This window comes from Sturnus vulgaris, chromosome 2 (genome assembly GCF_052056855.1).
Source record: "Sturnus vulgaris isolate bStuVul1 chromosome 2, bStuVul1.hap1, whole genome shotgun sequence".
NCBI lineage: Eukaryota > Metazoa > Chordata > Aves > Passeriformes > Sturnidae > Sturnus > Sturnus vulgaris.
In genome coordinates, this window is record NC_142244.1 from 46437450 (window position 1) to 46465268 (window position 27819).

General features: G+C 41.1%; 1 protein-coding gene across 1 annotated transcript; it reads right to left on the bottom strand.

Moving 5' to 3' along the window:
• Positions 1 to 1616: 1616 nt before the first annotated feature.
• On the bottom strand, positions 1617 to 22226 carry SLC35F2 (solute carrier family 35 member F2). Its single transcript, XM_014877581.2, has 8 exons — positions 22066 to 22226; positions 15845 to 16020; positions 15197 to 15324; positions 10005 to 10164; positions 8301 to 8457; positions 7487 to 7539; positions 6738 to 6892; positions 1617 to 2978 (listed from the first exon to the last, which is right to left on the bottom strand). Exons 1-8 carry the CDS (start codon positions 22209 to 22211, stop codon positions 2760 to 2762), a joined length of 1194 nt encoding a protein of 397 aa, XP_014733067.2. The 5' UTR covers positions 22212 to 22226; the 3' UTR covers positions 1617 to 2759.
• Positions 22227 to 27819: the final 5593 nt, after the last annotated feature.

Genomic DNA, 27819 nt, shown 5'->3' on the forward strand with positions numbered 1-27819 from the left:
GTAACCGAACCTTGGAGGAAGGCTGGATGTCACACATTTTCATTTTGATTCTGTATTTAATGCAAGACAGATTTTTTTTTTCTCGAGCGTATTCCAATATTCTAGAAAGATTTATGTTAAAGACTCACCCAGGCACCTTGTCTCAGAGGTAAGAGAAGATGTTTCCTTAACCAAGCATTTGTTACCCCATGAGCAATATTGTGTCACTTGTGTTCTGAAGCAATGCATTTTTAACCGTCTGAACCCACTTCCTTCTGATTCATGGGACAGACAGCAAGGACAACTGATATATCTGGCCCACTCCCACAAAAAGCAGGTTCAAGGGACCAGCACCCCATGCTGAGAACTCTTCAAGGTCAGGCTTCAAGTACCTCATGTGCCCAGAGCTTGGACCACACCACGGTGCTGGTTTGTGATGCAGAACTCTTCTGTAAGACAACTTTGCCTCCACTCCACGCAGACAGCCATTCCGTAAGGACTCAGTAGAAATTTAAGGTGATTAAAGGCAGGACTCTAGGTGTGCATGACCATCAGCATATGGCTGGCCACCAACCCAGGCTGCCAGAGGAGGCCCCTGCATCCAACAGGATCACAAGGAGATAAATGAGAGCCACCATGAGGATGGCAAGAACAGAGTCATTGACAGGATTGGCAAAAAATATCAACCTTGTCCTCACTGAGAGCTTGAAAGACCTTCTTGATGGCATTAGCACACATGAACCTGAGTTACCCCACAATAGGCCAGGAAATCTTTTGCATGGCATAAAATCACAGCATAAGAAATTAAATCCCAGCCCGTATCTGTGAAAAAGTTTTAAAGTTTTCAACTCAGGATGTAAGTGTCAAATCACTAAGGTGTCCCAGTGTCCATGCTGGGAAACCTGAGCTGCCCCACACTGCTCCCCTCTCGTTGCAGCTCAGAAGTCCTGTCTGGCCCAATTTGCTTGAATCAGATTCCAACCTCCTATTACAGTCAGATTTTAAAAGCCTTCAAACTAAAAATCCAGGCTATGCCTAGAATTTCACCCATGTTGTACACAATTTTGGTTTCAGTGATCTATATATTGAGAGGATGAGCTACTGTGTGAGCAATGACACCATGCCGCCAGATGATCCTGTGTTTTGAAGATCAGCCAAAGCCTGAGTCAAGGCACGCTTCCCTGTGCTTTCAGATAAAATCTACCTAATGTTACACTGATCATACGCCACATAATTTTAGAAAATAAAATAAATACCGTCCCCCCTCAAAAGGAGCATTCTACATGGGAAAGGACAAAAATGCTTTCCATAAAACATCAGCACCTGTTCACCATTCTGTGCATGAACTACACAGTGAAAAAGCCATGATCACTGCTGTAGTGTCTGCTGAACCTTTGTTTTCCTATCGCTAAATAACAATCAGGTAAGATTTTTCCTGGAAATGTTTGCTTGAATAAACTACACCAGAAGTAGAAACCCAGTCTGTGTCATTTGATCACCAGTATCTTCAGAAAATGTCATATTTCCTTCTAGAGCAAAGCTTAGCCAGTAAAAGGTTTATTTAGTTGGCAAAAATAATGAAAACAATTTTGAGCAGTAAAGAAATCCTTTAAAAATAAGCAAAGCAAGACCAACTGTCCAGCTGCTGAATACTTTATTCTTTTTTTACTTCATACACCTGAGGTCTTAAGGCTTGTACAAAATATAAAATAAAATCCCAGTATGGTTTTACCAATCTTAAAACTGCAGCCTTGTATTTTTTCATCACTTATTGTAAATATAAAGAGGGGTAGGAAAACTGCCAGTGTATCTACTGAAAGCACCTAACCTTTTGGATATTATGTCATTATTGCTGCCATGACAGTTGGCTTGGATTATTCAATTTTTTTAAGAAATATCAATTTCATTACAACTCTTTCAGCAGAAATGTGTCCCATTTCAGGGAAAAATTCACTGAGAAATGAACTTCCATTCAAATCTTTTTGCTTTCTCATCCAGAAAAAATGCCCACTTTCAGTTTTATTGAAGAGTGGAAGAGCCTGCCTTTGCCTCCTCCACAGCTAATAGGAATGCACCAAACGAAAGGCCACAGAAAGAAACAGGAGGAATTATAAAAACACATAATCAAACTTCCTATACTAGCAAAATTCAAATAAAATATACGTTGCAGCCCCAGCTGCAACAGAGTGCAGCAATGTGAAGAGACGAACATTTGAGTGGAATGTAGGCAGCAAATCCTTCTGTAGAGGAATGAAGTCCACTGGCACGTAGAAGGTGTATGAATGTACTATGGCTTGCAGAACCAGGTCCTGTGAGAAGCTGAGCAGCTTTTGCAAGATGCTATCTGAGGGCACCCTGCACTAAGGTGCGGAAACCATGAAGCCCTCAGACAGCATCATGCAGATTTAGGTCCCTAATGCAATATAAAACATATTCGCTCCCCATTAAGTAACCTGGGAGCTTGCTTTGGCTTAGTTTTTTCCCCCAAGCATTTGTTGTTAAGTTAATTAAGCACTTAAAAACAACAGTCTCTCACTTTCCAGAGACTCCACATAAATACTAATCTGTCTTCGTGTAAAGGCCAGATTTTCTGCAAGGGCAAATCAATACAGTTTCACTGATTGAGGATCTGGCCTTAAAAGTCTATCAAGTGCACTAAACCCAGCACAGTATGACATGTGCCTTGGCAGTAGGACAGTTCTCTGGATTAATATTTGAGGGAAATTTGGCAATCAAAAAAAAAAAAAAAAAAAGCTCAGTTTTGAAGTGCTGCCATTTGTTTAATCAGTGCTGACCACCACGGTTTCTCCTGGTGTGAAGTGCACAGTTACGGCCGGGGTTTCGCTGTCGTTCTCCTCGAGCTTTAGCGCCGCGTTGTCCCGGCCGGAGCTCTCCGGCTGCGGCACGGCCGTGGGCTCTGCCTTCCAACCAGTAGCAGAGCAGTACAACGTGAAGCCCACTATGATGACAATAAAGGCCAGGATGTAAAGACCTGAAAACTGGCAGAGGAGAGAAAGAGATGCATTAAGTCTTGCTGATGTGAGAACATGCCAACACTGCCTTGTTTCTAGAATGTGAAAGCTACCCTTCCTTGTCAAAAATTATTTTAATGAGGATTATCACCACGAGGTGGATTCAGGTCTGAAAACCAAAATTCAACAGCTCTATTTACTTAAAGACTTGGGCCACTGGCTGCTTTTCTCTGCACCCCGTTCCCAAGACTGCTGGACAGGAAGTCTCCTCGGGTCTGCATATAAGAATGTTAACAGAGAGAACAAACAGGTATGAACACAGTCATACTGAATGAAAGCTGTATACACACATGAATACTGAAACACTCTACCACCCAAGAGAATTTTGATCCAGCACATGCAAGTATTTCAGGTTCTGGCAAGAGATGAATCTGTGCTGTTGCACGTCATCAGAGCAGCTGGTCTCTGCACAGATCTCTTAACCATCTGCAAAGCTAGATGAGTGTTACTGCTGGATCAAAACCAGTTTGCTCTCTACACTCAACAGGTCCTTGAGGGGACAGAGGCTGGGGGTCCTTTTACAAGACTGGCATTTGCAAGCTGTCAAGAGCGATGAGGGCTAAAGAGTACAAATTGCAGAGGTACATCAGGCACTCTATTGTCCACTTGCCTGTTGAAATTCCAGTAACTGCCAAGATTCATCCACCTTGACAGAAAGACAAATACTTACTTCGAAACACCAGATTCAATAATACCAAATGTTGAAGTTATCCACCAGCCAGGAACACTTTTCAGCAGGTTTATTAAAATCCTCCATATTCCCTTTGTCAAACCACACTGATTGAACACTACGAGGAAGGACACAGCATATCCTACATACTTCTGTCAGTGTCCTCTAACTTCCTGAGCTTCCTTAGACATGCTTGAAAAATATGTGCTAGTTTATCAGGATGAAATGAATGGTAGGACCTAGACAGTGGACTCTCCTCCAAAAAAGATTGAGGCATCTACAATTAAGGCATTGCAATTCCTAAGCTGGCAGTCACTTGGCTGGGAAATTCTTGGATGGCAACACACAAAAGGAAAAGCAGACTGAAACAGAGTGGCTTGTGTTAAGTGCCCTCTCTCCTCACCTGGCTGTGGCTGTTTGCCCAGAGGAGCTCAGACTCAAGTGCTCGCCCTACACAGGAGGAAGTGTCAAGCTCTGAACTATCCCAACAGAGGCAGCAGGATCACCCGTGGCCACACCTCTCCCTGACCTGTTCCCAGCAAATGGGAAGAGCCTGGGGCTGTATCCAACCACCTGCACAAATTCTCCAGTCTAAGGCCCTGTGTGCTAGGACCTGTGGCTGGGCAGTCACAGGAACTGCAGCTCCCTCTCGCAGTGCAGCGCACACAAGGCTGGAAGTGTCTCTGATCCTGATGAGTCAATTCCTCCAGGAGTGGATACAGTCACCAAGGCAGGGTGCCAAAGCTGTTGCAGTGTAGCTGTGACTCAAGGCCTGCCTGTATTTTTGCCTTTATTGACACAGGTGAACATTACCCATGCTGCTCCATCAGGCCTACACTCTATTTTTTTTCCTTTCGAGGAGAACTCAAGTGTTTTTTTCCTGGGTTTTTTCTTTTTTTTTTTTTTTTACATTTCAAATATTGCAAGAAATTTATTGCTTCAGACACTGATTTCAGCCATAGTTTGTGCAGCTGATATCCTCATTCCCACTGCTGAGAGTACTTTAAATGTTACTGGAGGACTGTATCTCCATCTAGTGTCTGTTTGTGCAGTTTACTGCAGTTTATACTACTAATGCATGTGAAGATCTTTCTCAGTATCTCTTGAGAGATTAAAGGTATCTATATAATGAGTTCATTAGGAAGCACAGCAAGGATTCATTATGGAGTAAAAGGAAAAAAATTAAAAAGAGCTCAAAACAGGCATGAAAAATTTACGTTTCACTTAAAACATGGCTGGGGCCGGCCAAAAAGTTAAGTGCATTAGCAAAACACTGTGCACAAGTCAAAACTTTATCAATTCCTGGGGCTGGTCTCTGCTGTAGCCACTGATTGTGATCCTTCTCTTTGTTTCAGAGCAGGCTCAGACCATGGAAATTCAGAGCTCTCTATAGCTCTCTCCACTGTACAGCCCACCCAAGCCTCCAGCAGCTTGTTGTGAAATATCATCTGATAATGGGGAATACAGAGTAATTCCCCGTATTTTTGCTTGTAGATTCCTATATCCAGAGTGCTTTTTAATCCAGCAAACATCCTACTTGGTTTCTTTGCCCCATACATAAAGAAACTATATGGTTAACTTGGCAATAAGATCTACTGCTAAAAGCCATGTCAAAATTAGGCTCTCTCAGTTCATGGTTATCTCAGATAACAGATGAGATAACTTGTCTCAGATCGTCTGATCTTACTAAAGATGTGGCATTATTATTGCTCTCCTTTTTGCTACTTCATTGTTTCTAACCCCAGATGCCAGTTCCTATTTCAATAAATATCTCAAGTTCTCTCAGCACAATCCCAAAGCCTTTGCTTATTCATTTTTCTTTTTGGTAACAGAATACCTCACTGTTGGCAATTATGAGATGGCCTGCTCCCCAAGAAAGCTCTTCCTAAAATAAGCTAAAAACCTGAAAAATAAAATTTTCATATATCCCTTCCAAAGCTCTTCTTGCTCTTCACTATAATGAATATAAATTTATAATCTTGAGTTAAGCTATCTGGGTGCCAAAATCCACATTTGGAAGCGACTCAGAAAGGATTTAGTTGTTAGACCATAAATATGGTTTGCTTCCTGCATTTATTTTTAATGGATGCTTTGTAGTTGGAGCAAAGTTTGGAACCCAAAACAGGGAGGAAAGCTGAGCTAAGAGACTCTTGAAAAGGAAAATCCAGCTGCTGTCAGACCCTACCATTACCAGACACTGCACTGCCTTCATTTTCAGAAAACAAATCTGACCTAAAAGCTTCTGGCTGAAGAGAAAGCAACCACATGGAATAATACAAATTAAGATCCTAAGCAAAGATCACAAGCTTCTCACTCTCAAAAGCCCTTCCAGTCACCAAGCGGCTGACTCAATTACTCCAATTACTTTAATGAGCTAGGTTCTCACAAGTGATTCTGGATGAAAAGTGGAGGGTGGAATGAAATCCTTTTAGCACTGTCATTTAGCTTGAGCAGACACCGCCAAAAATATTTTAGAGCACAATAAAAGTAACTGCCTTTTGGAGAGTGTACAGAATAATACATTTATCTGTATTTTTTCAGATCCTTTAGTCTCCCCTTAGCAAGAGATCTGAGAGAGCTTGATTCTCATTCCAAAATGTTGGTAATGAACAGATTAAACTTCTGAAAGAAAACATTTTCTGAAAATCAAACTGGTCCTCTTTCAGACACCAAATGCCTTTCAGGACAGTGAGATTCAAACCCTCTATTTGCACACTTGGAGTAATGAACCAGATCTAACATACCATTCCACAAAGGGCTTTCAGTGAGAACTCTATTATTGGAACACTTCAGGAAATTATTTACTATCTCTTAACTTATTCCTTCAAGTGTGAAATAGTTTGAAAATGGCTCCCTGGCTAATGGTGCGAGGCTCTGTCATTTACTAACTTGACTCTTCCTGACAGACACCTGCCAACAATGAATGACAGAAGCTGCAGAAGTGTGCAGGTGCAAACGACTGCTCTGGGGCATTTAAGAACATTATACTTTATTTATAATTTTGGAGTAGAAACATAACTGAAGGAATGTGAAAGTGAAGGAATGAATGTACTCACCTTGTACTTAAACAGGAAGAGCCCAAAGAAGAGACTGTAGAGATCTGAAGTGAGAATCCCCAGGTTGACGGAGGTTGCGCTGGTAATTTTAATCACAACTGGCATGAAGCTGTACAGCCCAAACATGCACAGGGCAAAGCCTGTGAACAGTAGTGCTGCAAAACAAGGTGACATGTTACTCCTCAGGCAGAATTCTGATGTTCTCCAGATGATTTAAATCCATGCATTTTTATCTCCTAAAAGATATGGGAATGTACATGTAAGAAAAGCATGGGAGATTACCTTGTATGGCAAGAATTACTGTATCTATACAAGAAAGTTTTTGTTCATTCCTACATAACACAGGAGATGACTGAAGAAATTTAGAGTCAAACTTCTTGATAACGTTTAGTTCTGTTCAAGGCAAAATGTGTCAATTTTTCCTGTACTTCATTTTGGAAGGACAACAGAAAAATGTTCTTGTGATGTTTCAACAACAAACACGTCAGTAATTAAACAGGTTTTATTTTTACTTATTTCAATTTATTTTGAAAAATTATTTCAAGTTATATATAAAATGAAAAACTTGGTTTAATGTTCAATCCTGCACACCCTCTCTGCTGAGCTTCAAAGTTTGAAGAAAATAAGCTTGTGAAATACAGTATTAATGCTGCTTGTTATTCAGAAAAAAAAGCCCCATCATTCAAAGTCTAAATTATTATAATTTTCCAGTGTTCTGTAACATGCACATTATTTTATCATACACATACCAACTTTCCAGTTCCACTGAATTTTCATTATCTCCTTATGTTCCACAATGGCTCTAGAGTTAAAGATATAATATAATAAAAAAGGAAAAAAATCATACTCAAATAGAAAAATTAATTATCAAATATATAAGAAACATTTTGATCTATAAGCCATTCATTTTTTTTGTTTCAAATTTTACTGAATGACACTAGCTCAAACATCTAATAAGCACGAAAAAAGACAAAAATTAAAGTGCCTGAAAGTCAAGAGCACTGTTATTTAATTCTTATGCCTTCTTCACAGGCTTTTTAATCCTTCAGTGATTCAGTTTTATTTGATATACCATTTGAGGAAATTATTAACTATAATGATGAGAAATGAGGACTATATAATTCATTAGACAGACTTAAGTGCATCTGGTCTGTTACTCAAATGTGGTTTTTGTAAGAGTATACATGGCTTCATTATGGAAGATCTCCTGTTAACAATTATCTCCTTTTCCACAGAGAAAATTATTTAAGAGCTACATTCCTATGAACAGTCCTCAGCATACTGAGTGTTCTCACAAACATCAACAAAATCAAAAATACAGCCAAGTATCCTATGTGTTCAAGTGCAGGAGTTCAGCTTTAGAACTGCTGTAATAAGAGTAGTGCAAATAAAAACGATATAAAACAGATGCTGATCAGCAACAAAAATCAATTCAAGTGGAAGGATCCCCATATATGCCAAATACAGATGCAACAAAGAATTTAATAACATCATTTCAGGGTATAGAAGCAATAATCTGTAGTATATTCTTAATTAGTTTTAAAATAAATATTAGATCCTTACAGCTGTAGACCGCTGATAATAGTCCCAAACAAGCCCAACATTCCTAGAAACTCCACTCTGCTCAGATTTTTCACAATGTATTCCTCACTCACATTAGAAATGGCATACAAAGAAGCAGCAAGAAGCACTAAGAGATCTCCAATCACCACGTGACTACCTGTACAGAAATATTAATCCACAATAAGGGTAATGCCGCAAACACTTTTTAACTTTCCTTAAAAAAGCAAGCAAATTTATCTTAAACATCTCTATCTTCCTAGCTCATTCCAGGGGAAGGAAACCCTTCCTGTGTGTGCAGAGGACTGTCTGAACACAGACTCTGCTGCCTGCTCACCTCACCCTGCACTCTGGAGTGAGCTAAACCCAGCATTTACATCTCATCCCCCACCAAAACACTGCTGTATCATCTGCTCCAATCCTACTTCTGCTGACCTCAGGCACTGTAGGGAATTGAGCAAATTCCCAGTTAGAGATGCTCTCTGCATTTTGACAATACTGTTCCCACTTTTGCAGTAAGGCCTGATTCAAGGCTTGCTAAAATTCAGTCTATTGATTTTGGAGGGACCTGGACTCAGATCCAGGTTTATCACATGTCCCAAGTGGGCACTGCAGACCGATGGTACCATGTGTCCTGCTGCAATGTATTTACACTGCAAACAGGACTCACTGTGCTACCATCACTCATCATTAAATGTCTCTTTGCATCAGCTAAATAGCAAGAGGATCACTGCTGTTTAAATCCTTCCATTGGTTTAAAATTTCCTTCCCTAAGCAATCACTAAGAAAATATGTCTAAGATGTGAGGGTAAGCAGCAGTAAGGACTTCCAGGTCAGCAAATAAAGCACAACTTCCTAATGTCTCAGGGAAATATTCTTCTCCCTTCAGGATACTCGTACCACATAGCAGTAAAGCTGTATTTCAGTTTGTCTGATGTCTTACCAACAGTAAGGCCCCAAAATAACACCACACAGTCTTATCTCTAAGCTGCTTGATGAAGGCAATGCTCTGAAATTTACCTTCTCTCATAGCCTCTGGCTCTGAAAATTCAAAATTCTTATTCAAAATAAGATCGCTATGATATGGGTTGATTTAGGCATCTGTTATAGAGAAGACCTGCCCTTATCTGCACCCAGCTGGCTCCTGGCCCCAGGGCCCAGCCTCCCTCGCAGAGATCCCAGGAATCCTGGCATCCTAGCCCACCTCCTCTTGCACTCATGGAGCATTCCTGTTGGGTCTGCCAAAGAGAACTCTGAGAAGTCAGCTGCTGTGAGCAACTTTTAATGCGAAACTAGTACCCAAAGAAAACTGCAAATCAGAAAAGTCTGGCTGCCAGCAGGTTGATACTGTATAAACAAGACAAGGGAGAGGCAGCTTCTTCTGCTAAACCATCTCACATGACAGTCAGAGTGAAAAAGCTTTCAGGAATGAGACTTGTCATCACACTGTCCGAATGAACAGCAGCAAAATTTAAACTTAACACTAGTGGGTTTTTTTTTAAGGTGGTAGAAATATCCAAACATACAAACAAAGAAATTGCACGGCTCCCCAAAAAATCATCTCCTCTTTCTGGACAAGAAATAAAAATAGCAACATGTTCTCTTTTAAAACAGAACTGCATCCGATACTATTTCTGCTTTACAAGTTCCTGCTCACAGCAGGAACCATCTCTCTACTCTTCCCCCCCACAATAAAGGGCTCCTTACCTTCACCTTCCGACCTCCCTGCCAAAATGTCTGCACCCACCATTGTTCCCACACCCAGCAAACAGATGGCAACAGCAACAAAATGGGCCAGCTTGTATCTTGCTCCGAGAAGGAACCAGGACAAAGCCATCAGCACAGGAATCCCAAAACAGTCCAGGAGCTGTGGACAGAAGAATTGTTTGAGTTAGAAACCCACCCCAAATCTGGACTGCAACATCCTGAAAACAAATGCACAGGAACTTAATTCCAATCATCAGATGTTAAGAAAACAAAGCAGCCTCGGTAGATTTGCTTAAGAGAGGGGTGAGACCCATATTTCACCATTAAAAGCATTTTGCAAGTGAAGGAGGAGCTGCAACAGGGGTCCACTTTCTCTTGGTAGGAAAGCACTGAGTTAGGAACTCTTCTAATGATGGATCTAAGCAATCTTTGCAGCTTCACAAATGAATGCCAGGATGTTGCTCTGAAACAGCATTGTTCCCCAGGGCTCCATGTACACAAAGTAAAAATATGGAACTATTGATGGGTACAAGTAATCTGATTTTACATTGACATGACTGTGACAAGGACCTGACACTGAAACTTTGGGTTTGATGTGCTCTGATTTATCTTTCCTTTCTTTCTTTTTTCTGTAAAAGAGTCTGTGTATCTTTGCTTCACTGTTAGACTCATCCACAGAATCACAGAACTGCTTGGATTGGAAGAGACCTTAAAGTTCATCTAGTTCCAACCCTCTTGCCATGTGTAGTGACACCTTCCACTCAACCACTCCAACCTGGCCTTGGACACTTCCAAGGATCTTCTATCTACTCTCCTTGAGTACAGGAAGCAGCAAGAGTTAGCTGTATACTTCACACAGAAGAATACAAACTGCAGCATAAGACTAGCATATTGTTCTAAAATAACCAAATACCATCAAGACCACTGTGCTAATCACAACTGGTTTAATATTTAATTCAATGAAATAGATTTTGGTTTTAAATTTGTCGAAGGAAAGAAAAGTCTCAGTAGAGTGCCACAAAACTACATAAGGGAACAGCCTACAGCAGATTATACAGTCAATTTCCCAAATATTCTTCAGAAATTACTCTCAAATGTCAGCCCTTAAAACTTGGCCTCTTGAAGCCCCTACAAAATATATTCAGATTAGTAGGTCTGGGGCATAATCTCTACAATCAAGACAAAAGCCCTTAGTTCCTATGTTTATTTCCAGACTCTGCCTGCCTCAGGGCACCACTGCAGTCGACTTCTGTGCTGTGCCATTGTCCCCAAGGGCTTCAACCAAACTTGTTAACATTTTGATGATAAATCTGGTTCTACTTATTCATAACTATACATAGTAAAGTCTTACAAGCATAGTGCTAAGAGCAGCTATTAAAGATTAAATCCTAACAGTGCCTCTAACCCTTCCATCTATTTGTCTTTACTCCTTGGATTGCCTCCAGCTTGTCCAGTTTGTGAAGTCTATGAAGTGTAAAAGTTCTTCAGGCTTTATTATGAGACGTTACAACCACCAATATGTGATATCAAGTATTTCAATATAACTTTACACCATGGAAAATATCACAGGTCTTGTTCTCTATTTTACCTTTAGTCTAGACTCAAGAAAACCTCTAATATTTCCTGCAAATTTGACTGTTTTGACTAGTATCAAACAAGAAATACTACAAGCATTAGAAAGCAAAATTTTTACACCTCTTCTACTAATAAGTAAGCTTTCACTACCCATTAACTGAGATGTTAGCATGTAGCCTTCAAACCCCCAAGCAGTTTTTCAACCCAAAGAGAAAGAGTAGAAACCCTTTAAAAAACATCTTAATTAGGATGTAAGGGTGTAGTATATAATGAGCCAAAAGCTTTTTCAGTAATGTCAGATGGGGAATTGTTGCATCCAGATCAAAAACACACTATAGAACCAGAGCACCATGGTAGAGGACTTGCAGCCAGGACAACAGGCACCAAATGATGAAGAATACACTCTGGTAATCTGTTCCAGGAGACAATTACCCTCGATTACAGACAGATGAAATCAGATTTCCAACTACTGGATCTTACCTTTCCTTCATCTAATACATTATAGAGCTCTTCTGTACAGGATCAAGATCAAAGAGGTGCAAAGCAGATGTAATATCACAATGAATTGTGTCAATGGAACCAATTAAAAGAATAAAGTTTATTTATTGAGGTTTTACAACATTTACAGCAGTACTGTGGTGCTGACTACTATTTCCAGTAGAGCCTCTTCAAACTCTGATCTTATTCAATTCTAGCCTGCATTTTTAACAAAGTGGGGGGAAATCTGGTAAGATAACCAGTGATTTGATTTACAAATGTTTTGACTCAAGCCATGCTTTGGCCACACTGTTTATGGGAGGTTTTAAAAGGAGGGTAAATTATTAAACGATATTTTAATACATGGTTAATAAATTATCATAGATAGTTGGAGGTCATTGGTTTGCTTATAATTGCCAGCTTCAGACAGCTTTGTAAGCAAGAAAGTGCTCATCCTGCTCATTCCTCACAAGGCTCCTTAAGGGCAGCCTCCAGCTGAGCCCCAGGGGCTCATTCGGTATTTTCTCATATTGAGGCTAGCACTCTTCCATCAGCTGACAATCTGTCAACAGTTGCCTGAAAAACACTTCTATCTGAACTATTTACAGAGCAAATCCTAAATGTGTCCAACAACATGTGAAAAATATCAAACCACAACTATACTGTTTGGTTTTTTGCTATAAATCACAGAATTGTTATCACAGAATATCCTGAGTTGGAAGGGACCTATCAGGCAGGACCTTTAAGTAGAACTCCTGGCCATGCACAGGACACACCAAGAGTCACACCATGTGCCTGAGAGCGTTGTCCAAACACTTTTTGAACTCTGCCAGGCTGGTGCTGTGATCACTCCCCTGGGGAGCCTGTTCCAGTCCCCTGCCACCCTCTGGGTGAAGAACCTTTTCCGAATATCCAACCTAAACCTCCCCTGACAGAGCTTCGTGCCATAATATGTGGTCAAACTGCAACACAGCCAAGTCCTGCCACAGGAAAAAAAGGATACTGGCAGCAAGGAATATCCTGGCACTGCCTCAGCCACAGCCAAACAGTTCAGTTGTGGACCAAAGTCTTCTTCTGTATTTACTGAGAAATGAGAGCTGCCATTCCACTGTTATCACCTTAAAAATCTCCCAACTCGTCCTGAAAAATGCTGGTATTCGATAACTAAAGGGAAACCAGTTCTGCCTGTGTGTGCGTGTTTGAGAAAATACATGGAAGTTCCTTGCTGAGCTGAAAAAAACTTATCTTTGAAGCTACCTTTCATAGTGGAAGCTGAAGCTCCAGCCAGACAGCATTTTAACAATGATTACACTGCATTTGGAACGGTGCCATAAACCCGTGCTGTTTTTATGGTCCCTGGGCATCCACTCACTCACAGCCAGTTCTGCAGAGAGGCCATCAGGCTGGGGTGCTCTGGACCACAGATACTGATGTAGCTCCAAAATTGCTTGCCAAAAAAAAAAAAGAAAATGCCTTGCACTAGAGAAAAATCACAGACTTTTGTTGTGGTTTTTTTTTTTAACCTGTATATCACTTCTGACAATGGTGAGAAATTGGTGACTTCAGAAAATGTGCAAGAAACCTCAGGGCAACAGGCAATCGCAATTACTGAACTGACAGAAAGCAGCATCAGTCACAAGGTTACCAAAAGGGAAAAAGGCTCAGAAAATACTTGAGTTTTTGGCAACCGTTTTTGGACATGACAATCTTATTATATTTATTATTTCTTAATTTCTAAGAAAGAAATCATGGGAATAGCTTAACTGCTTCTGAGAGCTTGGATCAAAGTCCTGGCTTGTTCAGCTGTTAAGTATAAGGTCAAATAGTGTCTCAACAGCTTAACTTGATCTTGAGACTGAAACAAGTGACTCTTAAAACTTCGATTTCCTAGGCATTATTTGTAAGGAGATTAAAGACCTAATGAGTCGTAACACATAAGTATGAAATGGAAATGTGACAAAACAACCCAAGAGACACAACTGGTCTTCAGCAGTGAAAAGAAAATTCTCTAAAGGGAGCCCCGACTTCAGGAATTTATTGCTTTACAGGTAATTCTCTTAAATATTAACCCCTATTACTTTGACTCTGTAAAACACTGACACCTAAACACTCCTTCCCAACTAACAGCCAAGTCTTCATATGACTTTTTTTTTTATTATTCAGGTAAGCGGGGCCATGACCCTTGCCACAGATCCCCACCACTGGTAACAGCAGGCATGAACTGGCACAACCTGGACAAACTCCCTACTTGCTCATGCACCATCCTCTCCTTGTTCCCACAGCAGCTGTGAAGTCACACAGTGAGTTAACTCGGGCCTGACAAAGCTCACTAACACTACAGCCAAAGTCAGGGTTTACTCCCACTTTGCTCAGTGTTCCGAGTCAGTTTGTTCAAGCAAACTGGCGCTGCAAGCTCAGGAGACAGCAGCTGGAGGCAGGAAAGCACTGGCTCTTCCAGCAGCTTCTGTCTGTGTAGTGTGACAAAGAAACTCCAGCTTCAGCCCTTCTGTTTATAGAGCTTTTTCAGAACACAAGATTTATCCTAGTGCAGCAATTTACCATCAAACACTGGTGTTGCAGAGGATGTCTACTGTTATTTTATTTCTGCTGACCTTCCTTCCAGCTCTTCCAGAGAGGGCCCTGAACTGCCATATCCAAAAGCCACAAGGCTGGTCCCTCATTGCACGGGCAGCAACACCACTGACATTCAGTGTATCCTCACAGGTGGGGGTTACATCTCACAACACCTCCCGCAGCTTCTAGGACTAGGCAAGAGATCCACCTCACTCTTATCAGCAAGAACTTGCACTGAGTGACTGCTACCTGGTCATAAATCTTTATTTTGTGTCAGGACAAAAAACTGAGTGGCAGTCCGCAAACTCTTCGAAGTGCTTGTATCAAAATAACTAAGAGTTCAACTCAAGAGTTGGCACAGGGTAATACCAGCCAATCTTCTCTGATTCCTGGAAAGGTTATTCATGATACAATATGCTCTTCCCTGTACTGCACAGAGAAAATAGATACTGAACAGTTCTTTCCAGGCTTAAATAGCTTCCACATCTGTCCTATGAATCTCGTTTTAGAAACTAGTCCAAAACTGTAATAAAAGCAACAGTTCAAAAAGAGAGATCAGTCCTTACCTGCACACTTGTGAGGGTTGTATACTGGTAGGCTTTTACAATCATGTAGTTGGCTTCAACATCAGCCAGTCCCAAAAAAATATACTTCCACCACCTCCGTTTCAAAATCTGCCCAAGATTGTTACTGCCTGTTTAGAAGAAAGCAGCAATCAATATGTGTTTCTTTCCAACAAAATGTTGCACGGGAATTTTGCTTTTTAGAAGCATAAATAATACCAAGATTGACTTTGCCTGCCCCTGTTTAACAGGAAACACAGCCTGGGAGGAGACAATGCAAATGGTGAAAAGCACAGAAATTCTTCCACATGAAGCAAAACACAGCAAGACTAGAGTTGTCTAAAGAGCAAATTAATAAGAAGAGAAGGAATACTACATAGCCTCTGGTAGCAAAGCGTGCTACAACAAAGCTTATTCTTCCTAATATAACACATTACTTCAATTCAAAGAGCACAAAACTCTATACAGATATGACATTATATCAAATTAAATGCACATTTAACCTGTGAAATTAATTTCCATGTGTTGCTATAAAGTAGGAACTTTAAAAACTAGGATGAGTATTGAGGTCTTTATTTTCAAATTCTGAAAGGAAAATGTAGAAAGAAAAAAAGAGATGAACCAGAATCTCCCATCCCGTATTTCACATACCAGTCCTAAATGCCAGCATTGTTGTATAAACTAGAAGCAGCAAAAAATAGTTGATGAAACTTTGCAGCATTGGAGTTGCTATACGGAATACTTCTGCCAGGTACTGGCTTGTAACAGCAGTCCCACAGATCAACAAGGAGAGCACCTGGCCCAGAACTACAGTTTTCCAAACATACCTGTGAACATTAAAGAAAAAACAGTAAGCTTAGTTAAATTAAATATTCAAGTTTCTAAAAAACTATTCCCTAGTTTTACAGGAAAAATGCCATTTTTTAGACTGACTTTTTTTCCCTACTCCCTGCCAATGCTGTCCTGATCTACAGGTAAGCAAAGTTTTGTGTACACAGAAGGTCTAGTCTGGCCTCAGGACTGCCACATGAGAAGTGAGGTCAGCTCAAATCACCAACCATGGACACTGAAGTTACTGGCAAGGATTTCAAACAGGTCACCTGGGCAGGCTCTACCCAACAGCAGGTCCTACTCTTATTAAGCAGGTTTTGAGTTTGTCCTCCACTGAATTCCATCCTTACTTTGGTCAACAAAGATCTACAACATGGAGATAAAACACAATTACCTTACGGCTCGTCTGAGACCGGAGTTTTACTGAGCTGAGACCTTAAGATGAGCAGTGCTAAAGAAACAAAAAGTATTAATGGTAAAACCAAGTAACAGCTCAGTTTGGAAGGATCCTGAAAGATCATCTGGTCCAACCTTTCATGGGAAAGGGAGCCTCAATGGGACTATTTAGTGCCCTGTCCAGTTGCATCTTGCAAACCTCCAGTGATGGGGACCCCACAACATCCCTGTGGAGGTTGTTCCAGTGATTGCTTGTTCTCACCTTAAAATAAATCTTTCTTGTAATAATAATTATTATAATTAACACTTATTGTGGATTTTTTTCAGTTCTATTACATCATGTTTTGCTGCAAATGAGGATGGAGTTAAGAATGCCTTTTGGTTAAGATCATGTTTGCATTTACAGCTCTTCTTAAGTCCCACCCACAGCCAGCAGGGAAACAAAAGAAAAAAAAAAAGCTCATGCTCTTTTAGTAGCAATTCTTCACCTAATGTAAGATGAACTATCCCAGATGCTCCTAGACAAACAGAGACATGTAACTCTATGGTTTTTTGGGCTTTTTTTGGCTTGCTCTTTCTCCTGCCAGTGGAGCTGTGCAGATTTGTACCTCCCCAGTCTCTGCACATGCACAATTTCCAGTGACCTGTCTGCCAAGTTCACATTTAATCTGTTTACTCTGAAAACTACTGATGACTATTTAACTGTCTGCACAATCAGTTAATTTGTTTCCACTCAAATTAATCAAGCAAGGGAAGAAAGGACCCCGTTAGGATTCTGCACCTACCCTGTGCCCACATCTCTCCATGCTGACTTCTGGCAGGACACCTATGTGTCAGGCACACCACCTGAGAGTAACAATGGCTGTTTTCCCAAGGTGGGTGATCCCAATGCAGTAAATACCAGCTCACCCTGCTGTGCGATCCAGCTGCCAGGCAAGGATGTGCTAAACCCGACTACAATCATGCAATCAAACCCTCCTTTTGGAAGAGGGGCATCTTCCATGCACAGACTCTAATGAACCTGCATGAATCCTGTTTTCAATTCAGCCTGACACCAAGCTCTTCTGACTTTGAAAATGCTGCTGGGCACATTTTTCTCTTCAAGTCCATTCCGATGAGACAGCAAATCTCTACAAAGTCCAGACATGCTGGACTTCCAAGAGATTTGAATCCATGTTTTACTACAGCTTCCCTTGCCAATCCCAGGAATGGTGCACATTCACACTCTAAGTATCATATATCATGAGACAATCTTGTAAGGTACTGTCCAGTCTCATCTAAGTAACTCTTACTAGTGTGTGAAAGAAAAACATTCTAATTTCAAAACAGATTTCTAAAATACATATGGCGCAGTGGTGGGTGGTTTACATTAAAAATAGCAGGAGAAAAAATTGAAGCTACCTCACTTCTGTTATATTTTAACTGATTTCTTTTTTGTTTCTTAATATTCTGGTCAATGATCTGATTGTGCTATTTAGTGAGCAAATCAGACACATTCTGGCCAATTACTCTGGATGATGCAGAAATATCTTTTTATAGTCACGTAAAGAATTTAATCAGTTGCCAGTAGAACAAATATGAGGTAGGTTAGCTAAAATTTCAAGCAGGCATTGATGAGGTTTCCAGCTTGCCCTTTGCCAGCCTTGTGAACTCTGTCTCTTTTGCAGCAGGTAAAATGACAGAAGACCCACTGAAATTCAGAGGAAGATACACTGTGGTGAACAACATACAAAAATCATGGTTTCAGGCATTTAAAAAAATACATGTATACTTTTTATTATTCAAATAAAGCTTCCTGCCCTAAACTAGCAGAAAAAAATTTCTTCTTCACCATCAGCACACAAAGAACACATCAAGCCTTTAGCATTTTATTGGACTAAACTCAACCTGCACTTGGACTAGCTGGGAGAGTGTGGAGGTAGAGATCAGACATGAATAGAGGCATGACTGGGCAAAACTGCTGCAAAGAAGTTTTGCAAACTTGGAGCAAAGCCTGTGTGCTACACAAAATGATCTGTACTCTTCAATACACTACCAGGAGAGGTCAAAGCTGCCTTGGCTGGCAAAAGCCCTGATCTGGACACAAACTCCCCTTCACCCACCTCTTGGGTGTTGTCACAGAGAAGGGCCGAAGCACAGGCATTACCACCCCACAAGCTTGTTTAAGGAGGCTCGTTTAACATGGACTTCTGTATGGCAGGGCTTTGAACATTTTTGTTTAGGATATGAGTTGCAAGCGACAACTTTGCTCCTCCCGTGCCACAGCACCTTCTCTACAGCAAAGGCCTGGACTCTACATGCAATGTTCTGGAAAACTGGATAGCAACCACCTTCCAATGAGAGCATAAAATGGGGAAAACCTGCTGCCATTTAAATCTGTAAACAATTGAGCTGCTTCAACCATCATTTACTGAAAACAAGACAGACCCATCTGCTCTCCTGCCATGGAGTAACTCTGCTAAGCTGATGCTCAGCTTTTCTAATAACCAAATTTCCCCAGTTTAAAGTACCTAAGGAATTATCTCCTTGCATTATTTCTGTATTTAGGGAGAGAGGCAGGTCCAGAACCTCCAGAGCTGTTTGTTTTTTGGTTACTGCCCTAGCAATCATTGCTATTCAGTTAACATATGTCTTGGCAGTGCTACAGTGTTTACTTCTACATAACAAAGGCATCTGACAAAGCAAGCAGGCTTCATCACACTTCATGCCCTTCTCTATTTTTGTCTATTTTAATTTAGGGAGTTTTTTTTCTTGCGTGAACAGATTCAAAATGTTAACATAAAAAAAAAACACACAGAAAGACTTAGTCCACAACTGTGGAAGGCTGCCCTCACAAAATGTCTTCTGTGAATCCCAAAATGCTCCATACCTGGCAGCTTTCTCAGCTGCATGTAAGGTAACAGCCTCTTGCCCTGACTGCTCCCCAATGCCAGGTGGAAGCCTCAGCAGGAAGCAGCAATGGTTTCACCCTCACACCATTTGCCAAGGCTTCTGAGAAGATATCACCATGCTCCTGGCATGATCCACTACGAGCATGGGCTCATAGCTTATCTTAAAAAATATGTTTGATCCTGTGTAAAACTTGAGAGCAAACTTTAAATCCTACTGTTTGCATTTTGCAAGACAATTTCTTCTGAGAAAAATACTTTAAAGACACAAGTTTCCATTCATTTTGGTATTGACATGAGTATTGATGACAGTGACTTTCTTATTAATAATTGATCAGGCTTTGAAATATATTAATTATTAACTTTTCCATGCCAGAATTTAATTCTCTCTGCTTTTTTGCCTTTTTATTTTTTTAATGCATTGGAAAGGACTAATTCACTTTAGAGTCTCGGATGATGCAAGTAAGTGATCTGAAAAGGCCTTTAGTTTTATAGTGGGGGGAGGGTTATTGTTGGCTTTTAATGCCTGGTAGCAAGCTAGTAAGTAATTACTCCTCCCCTCCCTTCAGCAACCCTGTCTTAGCTAGCTGTATCTATGGCTTTGAGCAAAACTAAAGTCATTTTGGGACTTGTTAGAGCATGAAAGTTTGTCACAAATTGGTCTAAAATGAACACTGAACAATGTGCGGCTCTCAACATCATGAGCAACTCAGGCTGGCTTTCCTTGGCTCCATGTGAAATGCAGAATAAGAAATACACCAAGATACGAAAATACAGTCAGAGTCTATACTGGAGGAAGTTAAAAGAAAATTTAGTCAGACCATAGCCAACAATTTTAATGGCAATTAATTTACCAAATCCTGTAATTTTAATGTGAATTTTTAACTTAAAATAAATGCAGATTTTCAAATATTCATCTTATTTATGCCACCAATCTAATACTGTCATGACAAAGCCTGGCAACACTGTCCATGCACAGAGTTTACTTGCACTTGGCTTTAACTACTGAACTCTTCCTAAACAGGTGAGGAAGTGACCTTTTAATTCCAATGATCTCACTTTTTCATGCTAGTGGTTAAAGGAAAATGCAGGTTCAGACCGAACCCATATTGCAACTTAATTAGTAATTAACTAATAACAGCAGAATATATTTTTAAGAACTAACATCACCAGAAGTTAGTTTTTCCATGTTCTGCTTTGAAACTGACATCAACTCAATTTGCAAGAGGTAAGAAACAGAAAAGCACCAGAGATATATTTTCTAATGGTTCTACTCAAATGAAAAAAAAAAAAAAAGGAAAAAAAAACCCCACAACAAAACCCAGACCCAGCCTAGTTTATTATATATATATATATATATATATATATATATATATATATATAATATAACTATTAAACCTTCCTACGACTCAGAAGGGCCTCTAACAAAACTGAAGTGGCTGAGCCTGCTATCACCTGGAGGAAAAAAAAAAAAGAAAAATATCAGTTCAGTATCTCAGACAACACTTCATAAAATTCAGTGAAAGCTACTGATTTTCTTTCAAGTACCTCCCACAGACTCACTTAGTGTAGCCCTTTGGCAAAACTAATGGTATAAGTGAGGTTACTGAACAACTCAACAAGTTTCTGTCTTGCCTTTTGGGTCTCTCCTGACAGGCAGAAGGAGTGAAAAGAGAAAAAATTATAACCAAAAGAGAAGATGAGGCTTCGTCCACTGGACTAAGGCTCTGCTTGGCCAGCACACACCATTACGTAGTCCAGCAACCACATTACAGTTTATGAGCACAAGGCTGGCAGGAAAGCCAGCACATCCTTGGCTGACAAATCCGATGCAGTAACTATTAGTGACCAAACTTACAGCTCAAAAAAAGCTTTTTAAACAGGAACTGTTTTTCCCCTCTTAAGGGGAAGTGAAACTGTAAGTGACCTAGAAGTCTAAGGATGTAGTCCTGCTCTCCTGGAAGGCAGTGCTTCTTAAGTACCAACTTGTCTGCACAGATTGGCAAATTTTTTTCCACAAGTTTTCCATGCTTAACTAGTGCTCATATTTCAAGAGATATACCTGAACGGGTCTCTAACATAAGCTGATTCATAGAAGGAGGAAATGAGGATATTGGTCTTTCTCGACTCCACGCCTCATTTCAGTTATTTTGTCCTATTACCTCCGCTATCCCCCATGACCTATCCTTCCTTCATAAAGAAGCTGATCGAAGACTACAAAACAGATAAAGCGCAGGGAAAAAAATGGAAAACAGAAGAACAAAAAGATGAATACACGTGTTTGTGTGTGAGAGCAAAGTCCTACTTCAACAGTGCCAAAACATCACTCGCTAATTCCACGCTCAGCCGAGGCTACCCGGAGCGCTCTCGCCCAGCAGCATCCGCAGGCTGCAGCCCGGCGGCGCTCCCGGAGCAGCCCCAGCATCAGAGCACCCGCTCCGGGGGCAGGGGCCAGAGTTTCCCCGGGCTCCCGTATGCCGGGCCGGCCGAAGGGTGCGGGCTCTGCTCAGCCCCGCGTCCCCCGGCCCTAACCCCGGGCCCGCACCGCGGCGGCCGCTCCGGCCCAGGCAACCCGCGGCTGCTCACGGCGGCACAGAGCGGCCTCCGCATCCCGACCGCGCTGCTCGCCGAAGCGTCCCGAGCAGCCAGGGCGCTTCCCCTCTCCTCCCTTCCTTCCCCCGCTCCGGCGGGCGGCCCGGAAGCCGACGGGCGGGGAGGCCGGCGCCGCGCGGTTCCACGTGGAGGCCGGGGACTCACCAGGTGCAGAGCTTGGCTCCGAGCAGCGCCAGCAGCCGGCGCGGAGAGGCGGCGGCCCCGGGCGACGGCTCGGCCCCAGCAGCATCACCAGCAGCAACAGCAACCGCGGGCGGCTGTGCCCCGGCAGCAGCGGCCGCCTCCTCCATGGCGCGGCGCTGCCCCGGCCCCGCGCCCGCCGGCAGCGAGCAAGGAGCGATGGAGGGCGGGCGCTGCGAAGGCGGTACCCGGCGGAAGGAAGGGATGATCCACAGCACCGGGACAGCGGCACACTGCTCCCCGGGCAGCGGCCGAGCCCGGCTTTGTGCCCGCCGAGGGGCCGCCCCCGGGAGGGGCACGGCTCGTGCTGGGGCGTGGGATGGGAGCTCTCCCGATGTTGCTGCTTCTGGGCGCGCTCCGGCCCTGGAGTTTCCTTCAACCGCTGGGTCTAGGTGGCACAAGTGACGGCCTTCAGCAGCGCCAACGCCAAGCTAGTGTTCCCGCTCTCCCGCGGGGCTCCCGCGGAGCAGCAGCCCAGCCCGGTGCCCCGGTGCGAGTCCCTGCAGGGCTACTTTACCCCATCCCTTGCGCAGGGATCGAGCCCGAGGGCTGTGGCAGGCCGGCAGCAGGTGGTTGGTGTGCGGGCAGTTCCGGCGCATCTGCCAGTTACAGCAGTAACAGTTACTGTATACTCTTCAAGTTCAACTTCTCGCAGCTTTCTGCGCAGCCTCGAGTCTTCTAACGTTCCAACTCCCACTTCTTTGCTGCTTCTTTCCCAATCCGCAGGATTTTTTACATCCTGTTTGTCTTCCCCCACATCTCAGGACACTCCAACTCACTTGGAGAACCTGGTGACATTTTGCATACTTTGGTGGGTTTTTTAACAGTACTTCTAGTGATGTATGTGTCACAGATGATGGAATTGAACCCCCAAGGTGTCTCCAGGAAGAGAAATCTTCTGCCCTCATTGGGCCAAATATTTATCAGTGTCCTCGCTGAGCCGGCAGAAGGGATTTTCTGCCACAAGACACTATTGGTCTCTACCCTCAGCTTTTCCCTGCACAGCACCACATTCAATCTTACTCGTCCCAACACCATAACATTTTTTTTCAGACATGTTTTTCTCTGTCATGGTTCTCTCATCCAAATTCCGTTTATTTCCCTATGCTACTACTCAAATTGATCCTCGTAGGATTAGATTTAGGAGAGTCAAAGAGTCATTACTGTTTCATTTTCAGGTTATCTTTACAATTCCACATACTTGTCATTAACGAAGATGAATTTTAGTCTCGCCTTACCCCAACGGCTCAGGCTTAAGTAACCACTAAGGTATTGGCTACATGGGAGAGGACCCCAAATACCCTCTTTGACTCTGTGATGGTGTCATGTTATAGGTGATTATGAAAGAAAAGCTGTATAATTATATATTTTAAAAGAATTAATAAATATATTTCTATATTTTTCATATATGTACCCATTTCTTTATTACACTGAGATTTTATGTATTTTCCCTTCACTTCTATAACAGAATAGTTTACTAGTATTTTAATTTTGAATTCCTAATCCAATAAAAATCCTGCTGTGACTCCTGCAAGAAATCGGTCTGTCAAGATTAGTCTCAGTGTTATGATAGTTATGAATCAGGTCATGCTGATTCTTCACAACCTAAACTAAAAAAACTTTAAAAGAAGCAGCCTTATCAGGCCCTGTGTATTTAGTCATATCTGAGTTCCACAACTGGGTACTATAGTCTTCACATTTATTCACCCTATGTGTGCAATCTGCTGCCAGTTTTCCACAGATGGGGAATCATGTCTTTGGTGCTTTTTATCTCCATTTAAGCTCAGCTCTTGGAATTCCTGCTACAGGAAGGCTGCAGCAGCCTCACACCAGAAAGACACTGCCAGGCCAGAGCCTTACCCTGGAGCTGCTCAACTGCAGAAAGATTGCAATGCCAGAGGGGTGTCTATGAACTCTAAAAATATGAAACAAAATAAAGAGTTTAAATAGGCTGAGATCTCTTTTTAAATTAAATTTTAACAACAACAACAACAAAAATAAAAAAAAACCCCAGCAACAATAGCTGTTAAAAGTGCCCTCAGTTAGACTCTGGGGACTAAGTTCATTGCAAAGTGTAATAAACTTTGCTATCACAGGCAATTTTTATGGCTTGTGGACAACATGGCCATGAATGCAGAGATATCTGAGATGTCTAAACATGACTTCATGCTCAGCTGCTCCTGCTTCAGGCTGCTGCTTTACTATAATTCAGGGTCTGTCCCGTGTGTGATTGTGGCCGTATCTTTCTGGATCTTTGTTGGCCCCCGGGTTTGTGTCCTGCCAGTGAAGAGACCCAGGTGCCTGCAGTGTGTGCCAGCCAGGCTGACGGGCCCTGCACACACCCTTCCTTCAGCCCAGAACTGATATTACCCCTCCCCTGTGCCGCCCCACCAGTGCAACAGAAACTCTGTTCCTGGTGCTCTACAAACATAGTCTACTGTGTCTTTTCCAGGATGAGTGAAATCTCTGGGAATGACTCTAGTTTATCTGCAGGAAGGATGTGTTTGGAAGCTTAATGGGCCCCTAGACTAACTAGTAGGTATATATCTCCTTTTTGACTAAGAATTTTTAGCAATACATTTATTATGTTCTTTAAAAATTAATTATTCGTATTCAAAAGTTTTGTCTAAAGTATCAAATTATTTTGAAGTGTGACTGAAAGGAACTAAGAATCCAAGTATTTCTTTTAGTTGGATATCTCTAGAATGGGTGAAGGATAAGTTAAAAGTACCAGCATAGCTTTTTTTGCTGCTTAAAAAAAAACAACAACCCAAACTTCTGAGCTGAGAACAAATAAAAGAATTAGCAAAGACATAACAAATAAGAGACAGACATAGCTCTGGTATCCTCATCTGGTGTCAACTCCTTTTTGCTAAACAGTTTCATTTCAGTGTATCTTATCAAGCTATTCCTCGCTGAGAAAATCATAAGTTTGAATAGGTGATAAAAGTAGATAACAATGATAAGTCATAATCTGAAACTGCAGAAGTGATTCTTTCTAAAATGCTGAGCAAGCATAATGTCAAGGGTTTTTTGATGGCACCACTAGAGGTCCTTCATGGTCAGATTTTCTTTTCCTCCACAGCGTTTTAGGAGGGGTTTTTTTTTATTCTTTTATCCATGGTATATATGAGAATTATAATTTCTAAATCTTTTTCTTTGTTTAATGTATTAAATTCTTAGAATAATAAATCACTTTATCGTGATTAAGCCTTTTCTGGGAAGATACCAATACGATTTTTCAGATAGCATTTCTTCAGTAAAAGCTCCTCTTTTATTATGAAATAATAAATGTTATTTATTTCTACTTCAATAACTGCATGTTTTCAAATTTCCAATTTTTCATTGTCTTATACCATGTCTTCAGCAAAATCACTTTTCTCTTAGAAAAATAAAAGAAGGAAATAAATGTCAGACTAATGAGTGAAATTAGGATAAACAACTGGAACAATAAAACAAACTGTAAGATATTTTTTCTATGCTGTGTCATTATTTTCTTACTTCTTGTTAGAAGTTGGTTTAAAATGTCTGAACGCTGTTTGGAATAACTGTGCAGCCTTGGGACTGACATTAAATTTATCACTACAGAACACAATGTAATTTATTGGGAAATCAGTAACAAAGATTCATAGCTCATTAGTTGGAAATCATTAGGAACTAAGACAAAGAAATACTTGCTGTTCCTGGGATGGTCATGAGCTGGAAAAGTCTGATAGCTGCACAAAGGGCAAATGGACTCAGAGAATGCATCATCTAGAATCAAGACAGAGATGTGTTACACTCTACAAAGTCCTGGGGGAACTTTTAATGAAAGGTAGGGTATGTGCTATTCAATTTGAGACAAATATGCAGAAACATGCAAAAAGATCTGTGGGACATCATGGGTTCATTACAGGCCTTAATAGCCAAAAGATTCCTTACTATCCTTTATCTTAAGGGAAAAAAAATCTGCAGATTAAGGAAATCACTATTTTAAAATTAAAATATTCTAACATTCTCTAAAATTGTCTAAAAAAATTTAATCTGAGAAATATCACAGTAAGATACTCAGTGGAAAAACACACCTTATGTCTGCACTGCCATATTCTGAGGTGCATGGGTGGTTCTGCTGTCTCTAGCAAGAAGGAAATGTGAAGAAAGATGTGTTTTCACATTGTAATGTCAAAGAAGGTAACTACTAAGCAAAAGCAATTGAATGAGGAGGGGTGAGAATTTCAATATGTGGTGAGGTTTATTTATATGAAAATATCAAGAATGGAGTTTAGGTACTTGATTGTCATTGAAAATCACCAAAGCCAACAGAAGTGGTAAGACAGATTTATTTTGGGGGCAATCAGTATGAGGTCACACAAGCCTATGTATCTGTAATTCTGATCTCACACACTATCCTCACTTCCCACTCACCTGAAATGTGACCCCCTGCTTGGAACTGTACCCAGACAAAAAAAAAAAGAGTGGGGTTTTGTGCAAATTTAGTGTTTCCGAGGCCAAAATAAACCAATATAAGTGTTGCTTTCAGTAATAACTAGCAAAATCTGAACATCTCTGGTTTTGCACTCAGTCGAAACAGAGCTCCCTCAAATCTTTAACCTTCCAGCACTGACACAACATATATAATATTGAAAGAACTAGTGGGACAACTGGAGATTACAATTTCAAACCATGAGCTGGGTATCAGAAAGGCAGACAAAATAAAGCCCAAGGACCATCAAAAATTAAGCCTATTTAGCACATGTTGAAGGCTTTTTTTTTTTTTAAATCAAAACTCTGTCCCCGAAATAAAAGAAAATGTTCTTCAACCCTCTGACATTTTTCTTTCTCTCAAAAGAATTGTGTTCTCATGGTGGTTTTATGGGATAGCATCTAATACCTCTGACTCTGCATCTGCAGGATCCAGCAGGTCCACTGTAACAGGCATCTTCTGCTCTTTGGACTATACAGGATACTTTGGGATTTTAGTCTTAAAAAGAAAATCACAAACAAAATAGTCTTCAGCCTTGCTATTACATGAAAAATAAAATCTGTGTAAATTTAATTGCAAAACTTGCTAATCAGAAATCTTTCTTGATTAAGACTGTGTAGTATTCCTTTCAGTTTACTTGCTTGTCTGTGGTGGGATATTGTTAGAGTAATTGAGACTAAACTTAGAGTAGTGAAGGCCAGAATCCACAATTCCCTATATGTGTGTGAACACTAGACCTTGCACTGTGTGGTACATCTCTAAATCTTACCACTCACATACAGAATAGGTCTGGAAAGACATCCCAACTAAAACAGGTTTAAGGATAGGATAGTATTTTACCCTGTTTCCATTTCCAACCTAACAGAAGAATTGGGACAATCTTTCCATGATTGTTTTTACACCTTCTGGCAGTGGCACTTTTCCTTCACACCTTGGTGAAAAAGTTGTAGGTAACATCATCTAAGGCAGCATTGCCATGATCCACCACAACAAAACATGGATTCCAGGCAGAAGAAATTCTTTAATTAAATCAACTAGTGTAATTTGAAAAGAGTTAAGCCAGACACACAACAGTTTATCGAACTAGATTTGCACTGTTGCAGATTTAAGCTGTATCAATGCAATATTATTAAGACAGGGCCCTTAGGATATATCAAAAAAATTCATAGAATAGCAGAATAGCTTGGGTTGAAAGGGATCCCTGGAGGCTATCTATCCCAAACTCCCACTTAAAGCAGGGTCATCTTGAGCAGGTT

Coding starts and splice junctions, on each gene's coding strand:
- SLC35F2 (XM_014877581.2), bottom strand. CDS start 22,211: ATGGAGGAGGCGGCCGCTGCTGCCGGGGCACAGCCGCCCGCGGTTGCT. Junction 10,165..15,196: donor CAACCCTCACAAGTGTGCAG/GTAAGGACTGAT, acceptor TTCTGTCCACAG/CTCCTGGACTGTTTTGGGAT. Junction 7,540..8,300: donor ATTATCAGCGGTCTACAGCT/GTAAGGATCTAA, acceptor CTTTAACTCTAG/AGCCATTGTGGAACATAAGG.